General features: G+C 42.5%; 1 protein-coding gene across 5 annotated transcripts in view; it reads left to right on the top strand.

Moving 5' to 3' along the window:
• The window catches only part of ARHGAP17 (Rho GTPase activating protein 17), a 39,452-nt gene that overhangs the window by 5,180 nt on the left and 17,353 nt on the right, over positions 1-16,919 (top strand). For all 5 annotated transcript variants that reach the window (XM_004945259.4, XM_414864.6, XM_004945258.4 and 2 more), the window contains exons 2-4: positions 12,333-12,372; positions 15,066-15,170; positions 15,986-16,062. In XM_004945259.4, the coding sequence (XP_004945316.2) occupies positions 12,333-12,372; positions 15,066-15,170; positions 15,986-16,062 (222 nt within the window). The remainder of the gene's footprint in view (positions 1-12,332; positions 12,373-15,065; positions 15,171-15,985; positions 16,063-16,919) is intronic.

Genomic DNA, 16,919 nt, shown 5'->3' with positions numbered 1-16,919 from the left:
TAGTTTGTGTAACTGTCAAGGACTGATTGGCACCTAAATGCCAAAGCACTTGTCTACCAAGAGCTGAAGGAATGCATTATCTAAAAATCTGCATGTCTGAGGAGTCCAGGAGGCAGCTCTGCGTTGCATGGGCTGCAGCAGTGCAGGGTAGCTCTGCATCCTTTGCTACTTCAGCCCCAAAGTGCAAAACTTGGAAATACTGTGTTGTAGAATTTCTCAGTCTGAGGAGGAAGCGAGCAGCCAGCTCTAAGGCAGCCCTTTATTTAGCCTGCTCCTCATCCTAAGCTGTATCAACAGCAGTTTCTTGGTATCTGCGTTTTTATCTATTTCCTGCACTCCTTAGGGAACACTGACACAATGTAGAATGTTGTGAAGCCCCTTAATCTGCTTTTTGTCCTAATTGTGTAAACTTCTAATTGTAGGAAAACCTACAGCTACCAAGTTTCCAATTTGACTCTATTTTGTGCTACTTATCAGTGTATTTGCAACTTCCATTGATATAGCTACAAATGAGTGTTTCCAGGGCAGGTGCACCTTCAGTTACTTTGTTTCCCCTTAGTGGAGGCAGAAAATGCCTTTCGTTCTTTACCACCATGTCCTTCTGGTTTAATTTTGTTGACTTGAAGATATCTTCAAGTTTTGTGCCTTCTAGTAGAGCTGTCTTGAGCCTGTTAGAAGAAAAAAAAGCATTGCATAATGCAGGGCAGGCTTGTCTGTTGGCTGGTGGGTGGGCGGTGGGTAAATACTTGAGATTTTTTTGTTGCAGCAGAAGAAAGGACAGGACTCCAAACTCAGGGATTTGATAATTCTTAGCAGTGATCTTGTATGCCTCCAGCTGCATGCTCTCATCTCATTTAGCTGTGATCATCATGCTGCTGCTTGCTGAAACAGATCAGAGGACTGATAAAATATTAATGACAAAAGGCAGACGGGTCCCATGGGCTCAGCTGGAGCCGGATCACCTCCGACTGTGATGTGCTGCCTGAGTGCCCCCCAGGGCAGGGATGCAGGTGAGGCCAAGCAGAGCAGTTGCCTGAGGAAAGCATGGTTTTATGTTGCCTTAAAGTGATGAATCAAGTGTAAGCTTTCCAGTGCAGCTATTTCTCTCATTGCTTCATGGGCTTTGAAGGACAGTGATGATTTTGCCAAGTCTGGTGTGCTGCATTTCTGTTATGGCGTATGAACAGCCTGGGGCATCCCTGTGCCTGTGAAGTGCTGGAGGGAACGAGGGGAAGGGCTTGTGCTTATGTCAGGTGTGCCTGAGGAGGAGGTTTTGGAATCTGACATAGAATAATGAAGGTAAAAGTTCATGCAATCCACTTAGGCTCAGTGGTGCATCTGGAGCCAAGGCTGCTCTCTGGGCTGGTGCCTGTGGCACATCTTCATGCAAACAGCATCTCACATTTAGCCCCTTTGTGGATGACACTGTGATTCCTTAGTTCTTTGTCTGGTGGTGGCTCTTAGAGCAAATAATTTTTAGATCAGGTTATGCCTGGAGCTGAAATCCTAAAATAGTAATGATTTAAGCTGCTAAAATAGCTAGAAGAGCTCTAACAAGCTGCTTCCATGTGATGTGGTAATGTGATACACTTGGGATTCATAAAAGCAAATACATTTCTTAGATACTTGCATAGTATTTTTAGGTTTCTTAATACTAATAGATCTGTAACAGAACTGTTCTTCAGATTAGAGATCATTGTATTAGCTAATCATGTAAAGCCAAACACATAAGATCTCTGTAGGGTATGGTCAAGTAAAAAGTACCTTGGTGTGTTAAATGTTTCCTAGCACTGTGCGTGCTTTCCAGAAAAAGATTTCATGGCTTCGTAAAAGTAGTATCTTCAGGAGAACCTCCAGCCTGCTCTGCTGCCTTCCATTCCACATGAATTAGCTGTGCCTGTTTGCCACAGTGCGGCTCTGGTCTAAACCCATGGGAGTTGATCAGTACAAGCTAAATTGGGTAAGTTGTGGCTGGTGTCCTGCAACTCAGAACCAAATAACTTCACAGCAGTCAGCGATGACATACTGAGTGATTTTACCAGATTAATGTGCTTGATTACCTCACTTTTCAAGGCTGCCTGATTGGTGCACATACCAGTCTTGAAAGCAAGGCTGAATTTGATCCTCAGCAACATTGTTGTGCTTACAGCAGCTCTGGGTGTCTAGACAAGAAAAAATAAGAAGCTTCCAAGTATCCTTTTAATTTGCAGTGTTGCTTTGTTGACTTAACTAAAGTGTTTTAAAATGTATTCCGTAGGAACCAAATAAATGTAGATATTTGGTCTTGTAATCATTATTCCATTGCTGATAAAAGCATGTTAGAATAGTAGTGCATCTTGTGCTTGGACAGTCCTGCTGTCTGAACAGGAAGCTGATGTTCGTAACTACAAGCCAGCTGGGTGAGGTCACAAGTTCTTCTCTTAAGTGAGGAGGAGCCTTTCTTCCTTGACACAGATTGTTTTCTTGTGTGGTTAATTGCACTGCAAAATGACAGGAACATCCTGGAGTGACTGCATCAGAGTGAATCAAGGAGCCGAGGGGTCTGCTGGGCAGAGTGTGCAGAATATCTGAGTCAGCTCTAAGTGAGAAGGATCAATGCAGGAGGAGATTTTTCCTTCTGTCTTATAGGTTGTCCTGCACCAGAAATCACTTGATAAAACTATTTGTGTAAAGATGCTCTTTGGCCATGTTGGGTATTTCTCAAGATTCCAGTGATGCTTCTGGAGTGAAAACTATTGCAAGGAAAGCTGATAACTTCTACAACTGAGCTTTAAAGAAAAGATTAAAACTGTTGGTGCTGTTGGAGCATGCCACTTGTGGCTCATACATTCTTGGTGAAGGGGTTAAGGATACAGAAAAAGCATATCAGTTTAGCTAGTGACAGGAGAATTAAGAAGTTGGCCCTCTTTTTAGAAGATAAGTTGCTGTACATGCGCCTTTGAATGTTGTAGCTGTTACGTAGGTTGGGAAAGCACAGCTGCTTACTCAGATGCCAGCTTTGTGGAATGAACCAGTTATCAAGCAGTCCATAGGAAACACTAATCCAACTGATTAGAAGTTATTTTCCATATGAACATACTAGTGTTCTGTCATCCCTTCATTTCTGCAGAGAAAAGAAACGCACAAGCTAAGCTGTTGCAAAGTCGTTTCGGTTGAACATTGAGCTGGTTTGTCTTCTGTAAGCTGATTTCGGATGCAGATTAAGTGTTCTGAACTCTTGATGTTTTTTTTTTGTAGGAAAAGAGCACAAGGATAAAGTAATCCTGGTTTTGTAACAGGAGGTCTGAGTGTATGTGTGTTAAGTGTTAATAAATCTTTACTGGGCTCTTAGAGGCTCATGTTTCCTTCTCAGAAACCTAGCGATGGTTACCTTTCAGTTTCATGATAGAACAGCAAAAGCTGTGGTGTGCAGCACATGGCGGAGTGTAATGGCTCACATCTGTGTGTTATCCGCATTGGTATGGCCTTGTATACACTGCATCCAGGCAACATGCAAACACTTGTATATCCTGTGTTGTAAAACCCTGTAATTGGATGAGCAGTCTCAATTGCAGGCTAATCTTCAGAGCTTCGGCTCAGTTAGTGGCTGGTTTGCTGCTTGGTGAAACACAATAAAGGGTTCAGCTGTTAATTGTTAATCAGAAAATCAGTGCAAAGGTTTCACTGTGAGGTGGTGAGCATGGAGCAGTCCCTCCTTTGTGACTGTCCTGCTGGTCTGTCATACTGTCTCAGGTTGCAGAATTCCCGTGGGCTTTTTTTTACTGTTGTTTCAAAGCTTCCATTTCCTTTTTGCATTGTTACTTTCTATTCCTGCTTCACTCTTCTGCATTTTCTTTATTTCCTTGTTTTGCCTTTTGTTGATTCAGTTTGGTTCCTTTTCAGAGGCTTTCACTTGCCAGCTCTGCGAATCCCTGTGCTTAAAATAGACCTGTCTGGACAGGGTGTTAAATTAGGAACAGCGTTACCTTTGAAGTGCTCATTTTGGATTCAGTTTTTTTGACACTTACACAATGTAATGTGTAGCTGGAATGTCCTGCCAAAGTCCCCAAAACCAAGCAAATATGCAAGAGAAAAGGCAGGATTTTTTAGCGGTTCATTGCATTTCAATACGGTAGGATAGATATGCAGCACAAGGATGAAGCTGTCTGTGCTGAAAGCATTTTGTATTTGTAGAAGGTAATGCTGCTTCTTATCTCTCCTAATGATCGACAATGCAGAATTTCTGGTTAAATAAAATAACAAAATTTTGAAATGCTTTGACCATGCAGGCAGTTCACTTACTCTGTAGCAGTCTGAATGCAAGGGAGTGCCAGCTGAAAGTCCAAGATACATCTGAGTTCCTTTTTCTCTTTACTTTTAAAGGGGCTCTCCAGTCAGCAGGTCATCTGGCAAGGGAGACAGTCCTTGTCTGAAATGAAAAGCTGCCAAATCCACATGTAGGAAATCACTGAGCTGTTCTGTTACCTAGAATCGTTACCCACCAGTTTTGCTCCGTGTTTGCTGAGGTGCAGCCATGGCTTGGCAGCAGTGCCCTCATGCTCCTGTCTGTTTGTTCCCAGTCCTGTGCTTGCAGCTGTGACCACAGTGGTGAAGTTGGTCTGGCTGAGAAACATTTTTTCTCCCAAGCAGGTCACTTTGCAGCTGGATCTGTTCCCTGTGGTAGTGCTGGATGGGGAGAACAGCAGCCTGAGGGCCACAGTTCCTGGTGGTGCCTGCTGACTGCACCTCACTCCTGGGGCAGAGCTGACCCTAGGCTGCGCTTCCACAGCAGTTAAGCTGATTTTAAGCAGCTCCTTGCTAAGGGGACAAACTTCACCTCTGCCTGCACAGCCTGAGTGGGTGCCACTCCCCTGCCCTTTGCCTGCAGGGAGCAGCCACAGAGGATGCGCTGTGTGGGATGTGGCCCTGACCCATCAGTGTGGGGCTGCTGGCTTGGGATGGATAAGTGGGTGGGTGGGTGGATAGAGGACCAGGACATGGGATGGGGCTGCTTTAGGAAGTACTCAGGAAGGAGGAACACTGAAGGGAAGCACCTGAGGCAGTGGTCCAACCATTGCCCTTATCTCAGTGTAATTTCCTGGTGATTGCAGCTGGCACAAGCCCAAACTGCTGCAAGGGCAGAATGAGTGACTACTACAGAGCTGTCTGCAAGAGATGAGGCTGCAGGCTGCTGCTGTGATGCCTCCCAGGTGGGGTTGTTTTAACTGGGCTGAGTTCCTCAGGGTGCTGTGGGCACTACTGTGTGATGGGAATACTTGTCCTTGCAGCAGCTATGTCCATGTCAGTGTACAATGACTATATTGTCATCAAATTGGACTTGATGATCTCAGAAACCTTTCCCAACCCTAATGATTCTGTGATTAGTTAGTTTGCTTATTGCCCAACTATTTTCTGTATCAAAATTGTTATCCATCTAATTTTAGGTAAAATTATTGTGTGGGAGAACAGGTTGCTTGCTTGGTCTTACATGGCTGGAAAAAAACCCTTCTAAATGTAAATATTGTGCAGTTAAATATATGGCATTTTAATGAAGATTTTTAATAGGGTGTTTTATGCAATTTTAACAACTCATATTAATAACTTGACATGTTTGGGAAGTTCTGCAGTACTGTTAAGTATGAGTGCACTCAGCATGACAAATCTGTATTGCAGTACTTAAAGGGAAAAAAGAGAGGCATAGAAAATACTCTTGGGTTTGACCAGGTCAGAAAACTATTCTTCTGTATCCTAACTTTGTGTTGGTTTCAGATTTATTTGGATTTCTTTTTGCTGCTTACTTTTGACAGCTCGACACAGGAGATTTTACTTGGGAACAAACACATGACCGCTGCTTGATTTCATCCTGGCTGGATTTAAGTTCTTAGAATTTTAATCCCTCACCACAGCACTTTGAGAAAGTATTTATATGAAAGTGTCTTCAGAACAAAATGCAAATCGAATGCACTTTTGAAAGAGAAACCACATTGCCGTTATGGCCTAATGTGCATTGGGGTTCTTTTTGTTTGCTTTTTTGGAAGTAGGAATACAGGAAGAGGTTGAGGTAAAGCTTTGTAGCGGTATAAAATAGTAGAGTTGCAGTAAGTACTCAGTTTACAGGGACAACTGGAAGCACTTAATTGTAAAGTTTTATTTGCAACTAGATGTTTAAAAGCTATCAGGCTGTCTAAGACTGCTCACTGAATTGTGACTTTCTGCATCAGGACAGAGTTGCTTTAAATCTTGATCTGTATTTAGACCACAATTGGGATTTTGTCATCTAGAAAACCTGACTGTTTGCCTCAAATTTGCAAGAGCTTTAGCTTGTAGTAATTTGCCTAGATTTGTCATATAAATTAACTGTTTATTTTTTTCTTGAATGGCAGTATATGCAGTTTAGTTCCCAACTTCTAATATTAACAATGTTTTTTTTACGGGGAGGGGGTTGGAGAGTAGTGCAAGCCTCTTCTGGTACTGTGCCTCCTAGAATGGCCCTGAAATAGGATCTGGCTTGAGCTGTGGCTGTTCTCAATAGCTAAATTTACATTCTTGCCTGGAGAGGAGCCTTGGATCCATTTCACTGAGCAAGGAATCTCAGACCCAGTAATGCGAACAGGCTGTCATGGGCTTCCCTGCTGCCGTGGAGGCAGTCTGCTTTGTTTCCAAGATGATTATCTTCCTAAAGCGTGATCTGCCTTTAATTTGAGCAGAAAGGCTTCGTTCTTCACAGTTGGCTGTCTGAGATTATAGAAGAGGTCAGGGTTGTGGCCTCTAGGTTGAGTCATCAAAGTCTGATGGAGAAACTCAGTGGGGGAAATTAAAGAAGGCAGAGGAGCAGAAACAGTCATCTGTTCAGTGAGGGTGAAGTTGTAGTTTTGCGGACACGGCTTCTAAAGATATAGATTGTAATTAATGAAGTGTTTTGGTGCCTAGAAGGTGATGCTGTGTTTGTTGAAGCACTCCTAAGGAGTTAGAAGCACTAAGCTTGCAGTAACCACATGGGTTAAAATTGGTGACCCAAGTATCACTGAAGTATGGAAATTGAATCTGCCCAAGGACCTTCCCTATGAAGTCACTTTATGGATTATCTCCTCCAAAACAGGAACCATAGAGTGATTTCTCCTACTAAAGCATCCATGGTCTCCAGATTCACAGTAAAATCAGTTTCAGTATTTCTGCATAAGTTTATACAGTTACTTTGGGGGTGAAAAATGGGGGCAGTAGACAAACTTGAAGTCTGGCTAGTGGCTGGTGGTTAGAGGTGGTCACTAAATAGTAAGTGCTGGAAGAAGGTTGTAAGCAACTGACTGCAGTTCTGAAGGGATGTTAAAATGGGTTGAAAAATAACTCTACAGTATACTGATATTTACTTTGTGCCATGCTGGTGTCTTCTGGAAAGAACTCAGCTGCAGTGAGGATTCCAAATTGTCACCCTGCTCCCAGTGTGCCTGCTGGCTTTGCTGTGGAGGGGAGTCCAATGGGATTAACCTGGAGCTTGTGTAATACAAGCTTGGTTTCTGCAGTGAGGAGAGGACATGGCCAAGTGTTTTGGCTCTGGCTTGTCCTCAGAATGCTGCGCAGGTAAAAGTAAAGTCCTATAGTACATCAAGAAAGCAGAACACTGCCAAAGAAAGCAAAATAAATCCTCTATTATAAAGTGGTTTTGAAAAGTGACATTTGATACACACATTTACGAAGTCCACAGTTGTAGAGGTTTTGCTTTTCAGGCACAGAAATTTCCTTTAACATACAGGTGTTAAAGAGCTCAGCTTATGAGAAGCGCATGGAAATGCAGACTGTTGGTAGAACACAGGAAATGGGAGGCTGGTGTTACAACCTGCATTACAACCTGCATCGCTTGAAATCCTGTTCCGATAGCAAGGCTCTGTGCGAGTGGCTGCTGCACATCAGGGGCAGAGCTGGGACTGGGGGCTCCCTGTGTCCCCCTGCCCACTTGAGAAGTCAAACCTAAGCTGAACTTGGGCAAACTGCTGCCACTCTTTCACATTCGGATGCTGATTGAAGCAGGCACTTTAAGTGTTGATAAATGGCACTTGGGAGTGGATTCTCAGTGTCGGGGTTGTTTTCCTGTGTCCTTTATTGGAAGGGAGCCACCCAGTGCCCCGGTCATGTTCAGTTCTTTTCCCCTGATGGAAGTTTTCCTTCCATTTTGAAGTGACTTGACATATTTAATAATGAGACTCCATAAATTTGGGTTATATTTATAGTTAATACTGATTAAAAAGTCAGTCTGTCCCTGGAATTCAGTACTATGTTGAACTGAGCTGTTAGCCCCAAAACATTGAGTTCCATTTCTATGAGGCCTGACTTAGTATTAAAAAAGCAAATCTTTTAGAAGGGAAATTGTCACCTAATTCTGGACTCCTTGTTTTGGAGCAGAGCTGCTGATTCCTTCATTTTTCCTGGCAACAAGTCCTGCTATTGTGCTGTGGGAAGCAGGCAGGATGTGCTGCAAAGCGTTAACTTGCCAGCGAGTGCTAATCTGGTTACTCTGGGTAACAAACAAAAACTGTAAGGAAAATCAAGCAGCAAGGAGGAGAGCTTGAATTCCATCTCATGTTCCAGGTAGGTATCTCCTAATTTCCAGTGAAGGCTTTGCAGAGTGCCTCATGCAGCCTTGCCCTCCCTGGCATCGCCTCCACCAGCTCTGTGCTGTGTGAGTCAGGGTTTCTGTTTCCACTCTGACACTTGCACTGAGTCACTCATTCTGTTGTGGATGCCCAGGGTTTATGGCCCCGCATGGCAGGATTGCTCTTGTTTCTTCCTTGTTTGCCTGTAAAGAGTGTAAATTTCCACTGGTTTTGTAGCTTTGACTGCTCAGGAGATGTTCCCTGGTCAGTGCTGGTGATGTGGTAGTGACTGGATTCTGCTGTGCAGCCAGTGAGATGTCAAATATTGTTCAGATTCAGCTTCAGTTTTTTAACTCTTCAACTCTGCCAATTTTATACCTGCAAATGTAGATATTTTTTTTTTTCCACCATGGAAGATAAGCATTTTTATCTCAGGAATTCTCATCTACTGTTTCCAGATACACAAGCCAGAGGTCCTCCCATGCAGTGATGGGGGAGACTGCTATTGGGGCTGGGTGAGCAGTGCCCGGCACCTGGCTCCTCCAGCAGCACTGCACTGTGCCACAGGGCCTGTCAGAGAGCTGGGAGTGACTGAAATGCACGGTGCTATAAAACACTTACAGGAGAGGAGGGCTGAGAACACATGCAATAAACCTGTAAAATGTCATAGCAAGCTGAGGTATTTTTATTAACATACCTGGGATTAAAGTTACAGCCCTTCCTCTCTCAAATCTCCTGGTGGTTGTTTTTCCCTTGGAGTGAGTTATGGCAGTGTGGTCTTGCCGTGCCACTCCCATAGAGAAAATAGCACCAGCATCTGCAGTGTAACATATTTCAGGTTAAGAGCACTGCTTGCTGTCCTCAGTAAAGTTCTAGAAGAGCTCAGAACATACCTTCTTCTTGGGCTATGAGGGTGGTTATAGCTGTGACCATGCAATTGTTCAGTTTTGCTTTTGGAGTTGATGTTTTAACTAAAAACTTTGGGGGTTGTTGCTGAGGCAGATGCAGTCACAAGGTTGCATTTTCTGCCTGATGGCAGTGGTCGCTGAGAAACAGTGTTATTTGATGGCTCTTCCTTGGCTTTATTATTAAAGGTGGAATGTGGACCTGCAGGAAGGGTGAGGTCTTCCCTCTGTGGTTCCAAACCTGACATAATCAGTGGCTTTCCTAAACAGATGCTGGCCTGGGGACTGTGAGCAGCAGCCCCTGCCTACCAGGCTCTGGATTTTCCAGATATCTTGATAAGCAACCACATGTGCAAAGAGGGCTGGCACCTGGTAACTTTGCAGTAGTGTAAGGAAGGGATCTGAGGAACACAAAGATGGGTAAATATTAGGAGCCTTTTTTCCTTTGAAGGTAACTTATATAAAAGGCGTTTTGTGACTCCCAGTAGCTAAAAGGGAATTTGCAAAATGCTGTGGTTATAGCAATTTGATTATTGCAGCACGGCTGGGGAAAAACTCGGTGAACTTGGTCCAACTGAAAGCTTTTTAATGTAAAATTAAGTGGTACTCCCTGCTAAGGCATAGATCTACTGCAGCTCATGGTTTAAATGATGCACACACATCCAGTTGTAGGTACTCTAAATGCTTTGTAGAAATTGTTTTGCATTATGCCATCTGAGGTGGCTGTTTCGTATCATAAAGCTGCTTGTTAGGTTAATGTGTGTTCTCTTCCGGAGTGCCAGAATTCCTCTGGAGGTGTCTGTTTCATACCATGTAAATACATAAAAGTGGGTCAGCATAGAGGGTAAATAAACTATTGAAATACCTTCCTCTAATTTGTTCCTGTCCACTAAGCCAAATTAAAGGCTAGAGCTGTGTAGAGAGGAGTCAGTGTAAACATTAATTACAAAATGTAGATGTGGAAACCAGCTGCCTTTTTTCTTAAACAGATTTCTAGGCAGAAGGAGGAAACAGACCTGCATACATGTGAAGAAGGGGGAGAAGGCTGCTCTTCCATCACTCTTGCTATAGTTTATTGTAAGGGATGCCATCCAGAGGGACCTTGACAGGCTTTAAAAGTGGGCCCATGTGAGCCTAATAAGGTTCAACAAAGTTGTGTCAAAGGTGTTGTGCTTGGGTCAGGGCAGTCCTAGATATATATGCAGACTCGGAGAAGAACTTATGGAAAGCAACCCTGCTGAGAAGAACTGGAGAATCCTGGTGGACGAGAAGCTGGACAGTGAGTCAGCAGTGTGTGCTGGCAGCTGGGAAAACCAACTGCATCCTGGGCTGCATCAGCAGAAGGATGGCTGTGGAGCAGGGAGGGGACTGTCACCCTTTGCTCTGCCCTCATAAGGCCCCACCAGGAGTTCTGCATCCAGGCCTGGGGCCCCCAGCATAAGGATGATGAGAAGCTGTTGAAACAAGTCCAGAGAAGGAGCACAAAGATTATCAGAGGCTGGAACACCTCTCCAGCTGTTCCAGAATTCTTGGTTTTGTGTAAAGTCATTGCACACTTTGTTTGCACAAATGCTATGTAGTGCTGTGTGCTTCTGTCAGTTCAGCTAGCTGATGTGGATACCAGTTGTCACTTGAGCTCTGGCTGTTCTTACAGTGAGCACCCTCTGCAAAATCTGTTTAAGAATGTGCTGCTGTTGCTGGAGCATTTCCAGTTCTTTGGGGCTTCCGGTGGGATTTGGCAAGAGTGCTAACCTGATCATTAACCTCAACAATTAAATGACTGACCTCTTACAGGATATAATTCTGTTCAGGCTCACTGGTTCTAGTTGTGTGGAAGTTTATCAATCTTGTGTGTATTTTCTTAAATAAACATTACAGTTCTTGCAGTTTACATTTCTATCAAAGTATTTATGGTTTTTGTCTTGCTGAGGTTTTGAGCATTGCTGTATTCTACTGTTTAATTATTGAGCACTTTATGGTTCACCAACAGTTCAAGTAGATAATGTGCCATGAAATGGAAGTCAAATACCTTTGAAAAACTTCAAGTGAACAAATGTTGCCTTTAGAGAGATACAACGTGTTCAGCTGATGAATCCCCATCAATAGAATGGACTTTCTGCAGACGGTCAGCCTTGCTGTGAAGTACTGAACGGTTCCTAAGATCAGAAGGGGCATAGTGTCATAGACAAACTGGCAGAGAGCAGGAAGATGTACTGCTTTGTGAACAAAAAAATTAAGTACTGGGATACCTCACAGTCCCCTACAGTGAGAGATGGGATGTGCTGGGTTTCTCTTGATTCTATAGTTAAAGCAAAGGTCTGTTAAAGCAGTGTTATGGAAAAATAAATCAACACCAAGCAAATCTGGTTCAACATCAAACAGTTCAAAGTTTGTGTGTAAACTGGGAATGGAAAAAGGTGTAGAACTGTATGCCAGAGGTTTTGAGTGTGTGTGTATATATGCACAATTATATAACAACCTTTAATATTCTGACTGGAAGCATTCCCATACTTTTCTATTGAGAGTAGACCTTTACTGGGAAAGCTATTAACTTCTGATACTTCTTATTTTTTCAGTGATAGTACTAAAAGTATAGAAAAGATTTGAGGAATCAAGCAAAATGAGGTCATGGGAGGGTTTTTGGTAAAGGTCGTGTTGATGGGAGATGAAGGCAAGCTGGTCACGCTTCCATTTATGTTGGTTACCAATTGATTTACTACTGCTGAAGTAAAATATAAAAAGATGGATTTGGTTGTCCCACGTTTCTCACTGTATTCCTTTACCTTCAGGTGAATGGATAACAAAGCATTGTAGTCATTTCTGCTAATTTGTCTGACAGTGTTCTTTTTTCCTTACCCAGGGCTGAGAAAACGGAGGTGCTTAGTGAAGACCTGCTGCAGGTACTGTAATGCAGTTAACACATGTGCTTAATGTTCTGTTTGTGAAGTTTGAGCCTTCTGAATTTTCTGGAGTACCTATTAAAAAAAAAAAATTGGTGGAGCATGGGAAGGAGCAGTATTGGGCACAGCTGGGTTGTCTTCACTCATGCTACTTTGGAAGGGACCGTCTTGGCCCTTAAAAGAAATGGCAAAAAACATGCTAAGGGCATGCCAGCAGATGTCATTTTTGGAATTGTTCTGAGTGCATAAGTGCTTCTAGTTTAGCTTGCAGTATTTGTTCTCAGACTTATCACACTGACATTTGTTTGCAGACTTGTCACTCTTATGATATATGCCATCTCATCAAACGTTTCATGGTGGAATTCTGGTTGCTGCTGTTAGATTACAAGGTTGGCTGATTACACAAAACAAAGTGGCTACAGACTTGTTCTTCTACATTGTTCTCTTCCTTTGGTCATTTTGTGAAAGGCTTTTTAAAAAAAAAAAGAAAAAGAAGGCAGCTGAGTTGGCTGTTGTCAGGTACAGCAGCTGCTCCTTCAGCCTGCACTGCTATGGTTATTTCAAGTCAGTTACTAAGCATCTTAGTATGCTGAAGTTCAAGACCTGTGTAGGAGACACAGAGGCCAAACAAATGAGGTATTACTTTTATTTCATCTCCCTCCAGCTGTTCCGATTAAAGTAGAAGATGAGAGAATATATCAGCTTTAGAACTTGAATTCAGCTACAGCGTATGAAGTCATTTTGAGTAATGGTGAAGTGATCCGACCTGAAATGCTGTACTCTGCTTTCCATGGGACTGCTTTATTTGCCCGTAGATATCTCAGCAGTTTGACAGCTCTGTTTTTAATTTCTAAAGGGGTGTGCACAATTAACTGTTAGAAGGGGTGTTATTAAAACACCTTGATAGCCTTTAAGGGCCCATCTGTTTTCTTGGTTAGCTGCAGAATAGCAACAAGAAGTGAAAGCCAAAAGTTCTGCTGCTTGTTGCCAAAAAAATTTTGCAAGCAAGGCTTTCCCAGGCACAGAGCAGACTGGCTACACCCAAGTGGAAGAATTTATTCACTTGTTTGTTTGCTCTTGGGGGCTCATGGAGGGGAGGGAGGCTCTTATCTAACTGAAGAGCTTAAAAGCATGGTGCTGTTCATCTTGTAAACGTTCCAGTGTTTCTTATTATATTTATCACTAGCTTTGACATAGGGTTGTCATAGCTTTTTTTGGTTTTTTCTACTCTTTTGTGGAGTGTAGTACTCCATTTCCAAGTATCTGTTAAATATGTTCCCATCTGAAGAGCAGCAGTGTGATTCAGTACTGCAAGGGCTTCTACAATGGGCCCTCTTTCTGGAATGCCCTTGTAGCCTATAATAAAGCAGTCACTTGATGCTTTGTACACTGAAGATGCCCTGTGGTTGCAGACAACTTGGCCTTGAGGTCACATTTTCAGCTCAGAGGTAGCTTAATGGAGATTAATGTCTCTTGTGGTTTTCCTGCTGTTTTTGAGCTCAAAAGCAGATCAGCAGAGAGTATATTATCATGAAGTTTTGGGGTCAAGTTCCTCCTATCAGTCTTCTGCCCTTTGGGTTTGGTATTCTGGCTGCCTGGTAAGAGACTGTTGGAATGTCAGCTTTCCAGAGCCTTTCTGGGGAGTGTGAGCAGCACACGTGGCTGCTGTGAGCTGGCGGTGTGCTGGGGATGGCTCCTCACTGGGGTTACTGCACTTCATGTGGGGATGAAAACCTGTGCTTGGTGTTTTAACAAGTCTTAACTGCATGACCTCGCAACAATACTTTCACAAATAGAGGCTGATTTGGAATGTGTTGGTAGCTTTTAATCTTGACATTAACAAAACAGAAACTAAACTTCTTATCTGCAACAGTGGACTGCAAAGAGTACCACCTTCATGTATGGACTCCTTATGTGGGCATATGGACTCCTTAGAAGTGGGCTGAATTCTTGAGATTGTGTGCTCTGTGTGCTTTCAGATGAGACTTTCGTGGGCAGTTTATCTGTGCCTTACTTTAACAAAATAGGTGCTATGAATCTTTCTAGCAGCTCAGCTTGGGTTCATCTTGTGTCTGTCAAGAGCTGTTAGTACTGTGTCTCAGTGAGGCATCAGTCTTCCTGCATTGCTCCTGCAGCTTGGGCCTGAGCTTGGCACAGCTGCTACTGCCCTCTGAGGAGCCAGTGCTGCACTTGCTCCTGTGCCCAGGGCAGGGATTCTGTGCTGAACTTCACCTGTCTGTCTGGGATTCCCTTTAGGTGGCTTCTCCTAGTCTGTATCTGCAGAGGTTCCTCTCTGCTGGAACTGCTATCTGTGTTTGCACTGCTTGCTTTTGTTGGGACTTAACTGCATCCTTCCTAGTGCGACTGCATAGAGGTTTGCATATCCTATCCCAGCAGTTGCTGTCCATAAGTGCATAATAAATCTGTTGGGAAGGGAAAATGTGTTGATCTGACCTGGATGCATATTGTTCTGGATGTGAATTTACAGGATTCTGTGTTCATTAGAACATGCCATATTTTTGCTGTCAGGCACTTCTGTTAAGCATCTGAACTTCTTTGTAAGCTATAAAACTTGAGAAATAAGCAAGCCAGAACTAAATGTGATACAGGAGGAAGTTTTTTCTGCTGAGGCCAAGAAAATAACTTCTGTTTCTTATTTTCTTTTCCTCCTCTGCCCCCCTTCCACCTACTAGATCGAGAGACGTCTTGACACTGTGAGATCTGTTTTCCACATAGCACAGAAACGGTTAATTGCGTGTTTTCAGGGCCAGTATGGTACAGACCCTGATAAGAGACATGTAAGTACAGCTGCTCTTTGGGTTGTCTTTTAAGACTTGTCTGAATACAGCCTGGCCTTCTCTGTTCTGATCAGACACTGTGCCTGAGGTTATCCAAGAGAAATGACTGTAAAAAAATATATATATATATAATTCCGTATTTTGACATTATTTGGTAAAATACTAACTGTAGTTCACCATCCAGATGTAATAACAGGAACTTGGAATACCTTAGTATCATCAGGGTGCCCATTTCTGCATTGTGCTGAGTACTTAAAGCTTTCATAAGAGCTTAGAAAAGGCAATGCTTTGCCTTGTTGATCAAGCTCCTCATGTTTACAATTGCCTTTGAGCACAAGTTTCTCAAATTAACCATAAGTCTTTGGTGCATACTTGATTTCTGCCCCTTAACTTTCTTTAGCAAAGCCACTGGAAGGTTTTCTTGATGCATTAAAGCCAGAAATGATTAACATTCAAATTTTCTCCTTTTATTGAAAAACAATTCTTCTGGAAATGGGCACAGAAGACACACATCTGCAGGGAAATGAATGATCTAGTTGCTGAAATCTCAGGTTAAAGCTATTTAGTAATGTTACAGTAGTTGTGGTACAATTTGGACTAGTCATTCCAACTCAAACTGTTTTTCACAGTCTGAGAACATGAATCTTTCAGCTTGAAACTTCCTGTGACTTTGCATTTTCTTAAAGTGAAACAATGAGTTGCATATATGTATCATAGAAACAAAATGGAAGAAAAGTTTGAGGGGTTTATACTGGAAAAGCTGGGAAGGGTCAATAGCGTTAAGTAAACTAAACACTGTTAATTCTGTTCCATAGAAAAAGCTTCCTCTAACAGCTCTTGCTCAAAATATGCAAGAAGGATCTGCCCAGCTAAGTGATGAAACTCTGTTGGGGTAAGTATCTGACTTTCTTTATGAGTAGTTGTCTGAGATTTTATTGCTTGCAGAACTCTAATTAGAGACTTTACATACACAAAGGCTGTTCTCAAGCTAATGAGACTAATATTTCTAGATGCCCTCTCTAACTCATGGGAATAAAAAGTGAGCAAGCATTTCTTCTGGAACATTTCTGGAAACTAGTTTTATGCTTGCTCTGAATTGCATTCCAGAGGATTCTGATGTTCTGCTGTTGTAAAAGCTTTTGAAACTTAGCTTATCTCCTTTGTGGACTGTTAAAATGATTACCCCAATTTGAAGTTCAAAATTAATAAATACTACATTCTGCAGATTTGCATCAATGCCTTCTAGCTTAAAGCAATGCCAGTTTCCTTAGCCTGGCAAAGTGTTTATTTGCATCTTCAGGAAAGTGGTTGAAACAAACATCAATATGCTGAATTCCTGAAGCAACTGTTTGTTGCTGATGGCGATTCTAAAGGACATAACCCAAAAACATTTGTGTGTGTTTTTGCGAGCCGTTGCATGAGATTTAAACTTGAGTAAAAATAATGAAGACAATGTGTTTTCTTTAGAACAAGCTTGAAGCAAAGGTCAAAGTATGATTTTGGAACCTGTGACTGCTTCCTTTTGATTACCTACAATTACAGCATTAAGACTTTTTTGTAATAAAGTGGCTTAGGAGAAAATTAAATACTGCATTGAGCCATTTTTTCTGTGGAATTTTCAAAATTTCTTTCCAAAAGATGGAAAGATGAGCTTCAAAATAAATACTAACTTCTCTGTCCTTGGACCAGTATAATCATCTAGTGACCTAAAGCCTCCAGAACTATTATAATGGTTAAGGAATTACAGAC

The sequence above is a fragment of the Gallus gallus genome, chromosome 14, assembly GCF_016699485.2.
Source record: "Gallus gallus isolate bGalGal1 chromosome 14, bGalGal1.mat.broiler.GRCg7b, whole genome shotgun sequence".
Lineage (NCBI taxonomy): Eukaryota > Metazoa > Chordata > Aves > Galliformes > Phasianidae > Gallus > Gallus gallus.
This window is presented reverse-complemented; position numbering and strand designations above follow the sequence as displayed.